Source organism: Pteropus alecto, unplaced genomic scaffold (genome assembly GCF_000325575.1).
Source record: "Pteropus alecto unplaced genomic scaffold, ASM32557v1 scaffold394, whole genome shotgun sequence".
Classification (NCBI taxonomy): domain Eukaryota; kingdom Metazoa; phylum Chordata; class Mammalia; order Chiroptera; family Pteropodidae; genus Pteropus; species Pteropus alecto.
This window is the reverse complement of record NW_006436007.1, coordinates 18,634-23,427: the sequence shown is the minus strand read 5'-3', so window position 1 is coordinate 23,427 and position 4,794 is coordinate 18,634. Positions and strand designations below refer to the sequence as shown.

The 4,794-nt window shown below is 43.4% G+C and overlaps 1 protein-coding gene across 6 annotated transcripts in view; it reads left to right on the top strand.

Annotated features, from left to right (window-relative positions):
- LOC102879083 (tumor necrosis factor receptor superfamily member 10A-like) overlaps positions 1-4,251 on the top strand; it is a 41,429-nt gene extending 37,178 nt beyond the window's left edge. For all 6 annotated transcript variants that reach the window (XR_001516864.2, XR_003046245.1, XR_001516866.2 and 3 more), the window contains 2 exons: positions 2,216-2,292; positions 2,756-4,251. Coding sequence is in view for 1 of the 6 variants with exons in the window: in XM_025046681.1 (XP_024902449.1) it covers positions 2,216-2,290 (75 nt within the window). In the remaining 5 variants the exon portion in view is untranslated. The remainder of the gene's footprint in view (positions 1-2,215; positions 2,293-2,755) is intronic.
- Positions 4,252-4,794: the final 543 nt, after the last annotated feature.

Below are 4,794 nucleotides of genomic sequence, written 5' to 3'. Positions count from 1 at the left end.
ACACACAGACACACACACACACACACACACACACACACACACGGACATCCACAGTTTGGGGTCATATCAGTTCAACCGGTTTAATATGACATTAGTATTCTTTTTGATAACCAGGAAAAAAATGACTTACAGTTGCTTTTTTTTGTTTTTGGAAATGGTTGCTGTCATGTCTCTGAGAGTCGTTCCGAGACATGCTCTCACGCCCCTGCATTCACACAAGTTTGTTCTTTCATTTGGTCTAATATTTTAATGTGCAGAATTTTATATGTTACGTAATTAATCTACTGATACATATTTTTTCATTGCTCATGAGCTTTGAAATTCCTTCATGCAGCAAAAGATAAGTTTCTCTAATTTCTTAGGTAGCCTTTTAAAAATGATTTGATTTATAGTATATAGCTATATAATTTAAATGAAGTTTCTTTTGCAATATGACATGACGTGAGAGCTCCCTGAATTGTCCTGAGGCGCTGTCTCCTCCCCAAGACTCCAGTTAGGTACTGATTCTCCCGTGTTCACCTGCCTCTCTCCCTCCTTTATAACCTGTGAAGTGGTTCTATGGTAGAGATCTCTCTTCACCTCTATTCTTCCTTTCTGTTCTTTTCTTGTATTGATACCTCATTTAAAAACGCATAAAGACAAGTTATAAAACAGACAGCCAACCAACAAAAATGGTCAATAATTCCTACACGTAATATAATCGACACAATAAGAAATTGTACATAGTACGGAAAGGTTCTCAGTGAGCTGTGAAAGCTTCCACACTCCTCCCCAGCCCCTGTCTTTTTTTAATTTCACTTAACAACGAGAGATAATTTCTTGTAATTCTTTGCCAATATCTTTATACATATGGTATCTCTGTGTGTGAGTGTGTGTGTGTATACATACATATGTATACCTGCATATTTTATTTATACAAAAGAGCGTCTATTATTTATAATACTCTGCCATGGAACTTTCTAATGTTTTACCATCTGATAGAGAAAATTCTGCATCCCCACCTTATCCAAGTTTATTATTTTTACCCAAATGAAGTTTAGAATTATACATCAGCTTTCCTCTTCCTTCCAGAATTTCAATGACATCATTTTGATACCTTAAATTTATAAATTAAGAAGAATCTTTTCAACATTCTACATTTTTCTTATGAAAGGAGATAGCATTTCAAGTCAAGTGTTCTCGAATACCTCAACTAGGTGTATCCTTTCCTTTAAATAAATTCCTCCTGTTTCTTGTCATGCCGTGTCTTTGTATTCCACGTGTTATGAATTGGATAGTCCTGTGATTCTCTTTCTTGCTCTGTTGTCTGCTGCAATTTTAACATTCATCCATACATCTGTTCATATTTAAATATTGTTGTTCAATCCTTAGAGTTTTGTAAGAATACAGTCATATGTAAAATAATGACTCTTTTCTCTGCTCCCTTCAAAGCTCCCACCCCGTGCTTTTGTTTTGCTTCTTGCTGCAAGGTTCGGGAAGTTCAGAACAATATTCTGGGTTGTTTAGAGTAGGCAGGCGTTTTAGTTTTGATCGAACTTGGTTGGGGAGGCCTCCAGTGCCACCTTTGGGAATGACATTGGCCCTTGATTCACATGGGGATTCTCATTATTACGGATGCAGCTTATACTTCTGAGGTGTTTTTTAAATCACAGAATTGGTGTTTAAATTTACCAAGTGCTTTTTCAGTGTCCCTGGAGAATATGTAAGGCTTTTATTTCCTTTATTTCCTTTAGACTATTGTTTTGAACCATTATTATTGATCAAGACACCTTCACATTCAAGAAATAAACCCTTACTTAGATTTCCCAAAATGCCCTTGTATGTATTCTTCATTTGAGTCACATAAATGCCTGGGAGGGAGTGACTGTTCCCTGATGGGGTGGTGGGAATGAACTAGAAGGGGCAGAAGGCAGCTGCTTGGGGTTCTGAGAAGGCTCCATGTCTCGATTGGGTGATGGTTACTCAGGTGTATACAGTTGTCAGAGCTGGTACAGCCACTTAAGGAGTGAGCTTTACCACAAGGAACATGGGCCTCCATGAGCACACAAGCACACAGCCTGTCAGGGGCAAAGGGTGGGAGGTTCTTCTCTGTCTCCATAGAGATCCAGGAGGGGACGTGGCTGCCCCGGGTCACACAGCTAGCTGGTTGTCAGGCTCACTTCTGGAATCCAGATCTCCTAACTCACACCAAGGATATTCTCCACTGTATTTATAGGGACCGGCAAGAGCTAGAAAGGTCTCAGATGAGAAGCAAGCAGCTCGTTCCAGCAATGCTGTAGGACACCATTGAAGGTGAGTATTTTGTTGGAGGAGGTGGAGCAGGAGCAGAGGAAAGAGGGATGTGTCCTAACTGCCATCTCCATAGCTCTCAGGGCAGTAAAGAGCCATAGATGCTAGAAGCAGGGGGCTATGCTGTTTGTCACTGGACAATTGGAACCCTAAATCCTTCTCCTCTACCTCTGCCTCCCCCACGTACCCCATCCCATCCAATCACAACGGTGTTCTACACTTGTTGTCTGTCCGTCCACATCCTTTCTCCTCCCTTGTTGCTCAAAGCCTAGTTCACCCACAACGAGGGCACCTAAGGGGCTGTGCTGTTCAGCCGGGCACCCACTGGCCCTAGGAGGCTACCAAGCACTTGACCTGTGGCTAGGCCAAATTTGAAGAGCTGTACTGTAAACTAGATACCATTTTTGAAAGAATTTTAGAAAAAAATAATATAAAATGTCTCAATAATTTTTTGTATGTTGATTAGATGCCCAACTCGAGACTGGTAGGAGGCGCAGAGACATGGAACGGCTGGTCCCACACCTCTTGTGTGGTGGTTAAGAATCAAGAGGGATATCTCAGTTGCGGAGGTCCCCGGAGGAACGAGGCCCCACAGCGGTCTCCCCAGCCCAGGATTCCAATGCCAGAAAGAGAAATTCCCACAACTTCTAGCTGTAAAAACCAGAGGAGACTGCGGCTGAGTGAGACAGATGACGGCTGGAGTCATAGACATTACTATTAATGTTTATATTAATTTAATTATAGGTGGATGTTTACAAGTGACCAGCCCTGTGTCTAGGTGTCCCTGAACTGGATGCTTGTGCATGGGCTTCCTTCTCCTCTAGGGAAATGAATGGGGAGGGTGGGATATGGGTCAGATCTGAGTGCCAAATATGTTCTATGTCATGTGCCATTTCAGGTCATGTTAGTGAACCTTCAGCCCCATCTGGGCTCAGGGGAGTGGGAAAGCTGCCCTGGTCTCAGGGAGGAAGAGTGGACGGTGCTCATGGATTGTGTTAAATGTTTACTAACTTAGCACTAGTTGGGCCCTCTCACTTCTGGTGGTTTGTGAATCTGAGCCCCAGAACTGCCTTATTCAGTTTGGATTGGCTATTTAAGCATCTCTAGGCACTTGCCTTCTGCATAAACAACTCAATGCATAATACCGATCCTTAAATACTGTGAGTATGTATTTATATGGCTAACACATTAGGGTTTTGTCCTTGTATCATTTTGTCTTATTTTTAAAAATCCTCAGTAACTCTCTCAGCTCTTAGTTTACAAAACACTTCATAGTATTCCAGGCACTTCAGTAAAATTTTATAGAGGAAGCACTTCTCAGGGTTTTTGCTTTTTTCCATCTCAAGACTGCGTGTTGTCTTGTGTGACAATCCAGCTGATGTGACAGGGCCAAAACTTGAACTGCCAAAACACATTTGGGATATCACGTCCATGGGGTTATCAGGAAGGGATGATCCCATAGCCTTGGTGCTCTCCCACTCTCCCACTTTCCTTTGAGGCCCCACCCTGATGTCTCCTCCCTTTCCTAAAAGACACAGGTGTTTCCTGCCTTTTCTGTTCCTTCTGTGCAGGATACTTTGCCCTAGGGTCTTCAGATGGAGCCATGCCTTTTATCCATCAGGTTTTCCTTTCTCAGAGAAGTTGAGTGCCCATCCAAAGTATTAGCCTTATCGGTGTTTGTCCATTTTATTTATTTGTTCACAAGTCTATTGTGTGTCTTCCACCAGAGAGAAGTTTCATGAAACCATGAAATTGTCTTCTTCATTGCTTTATACACAATGCAAATATGCTTTTTTAGTTTTATTTAATGGTTGCGCATCTTTTCATGCCTCTCTCTGGAGGCAGGTCCCTCCTTTGAAGAATTTGTTGGAAACATCAAACAATACGAGGAAGGCTGTTAGGTACAAAATACTCATATTTATAAATGCATAACCAAAATAAATGTGAAACCTTATATAAAAAGAGGTGTGTTGGTTTTTTTTCTCCCTATTCTCCCCTTCTCCTCTGGAGTAGCTCTGAGTGACTTGAGGAGTACAGGGCTGTGTATCTTGCTGTGGGGCTCACTCCTTCCCTTCCCGCTGATGCCTTCAGGCTTGCTGGTCATGGGTGGGTTTCCTGCTCTGACTCTGGATTTCCAAGGGCTAGGTTCATAGGGGACTATATTTCAGCCCCTTCTCCCTCTCCCTCCTTTCCTCTGAGAGAGGGACCCCAGCCCTGGCTTGGCTCCCCCACCACCTCCCCAGCTATGTCTGGGTTGCACTTGGGCCTGCTAGGCTTCTACATAGTGCAGACCAGCTCCGATAGCAGTTGGGAAGGGGCAGTGGGTCCCTGAGGGGTGAGCTAGACCTGGTTGCTGGGATCAATCTGTGGCCCTGCTCCTGTGGGCTTCCTACACCTCCTGGGCCACCTACACTTTCTCTCCCTATTGGCCTTTTTGCATCCTTGTCAGTGGGTCAGGTGGCTCAGCCCTGCCAGCTCACAGACACCCATTTCCCCTCCCCTTGG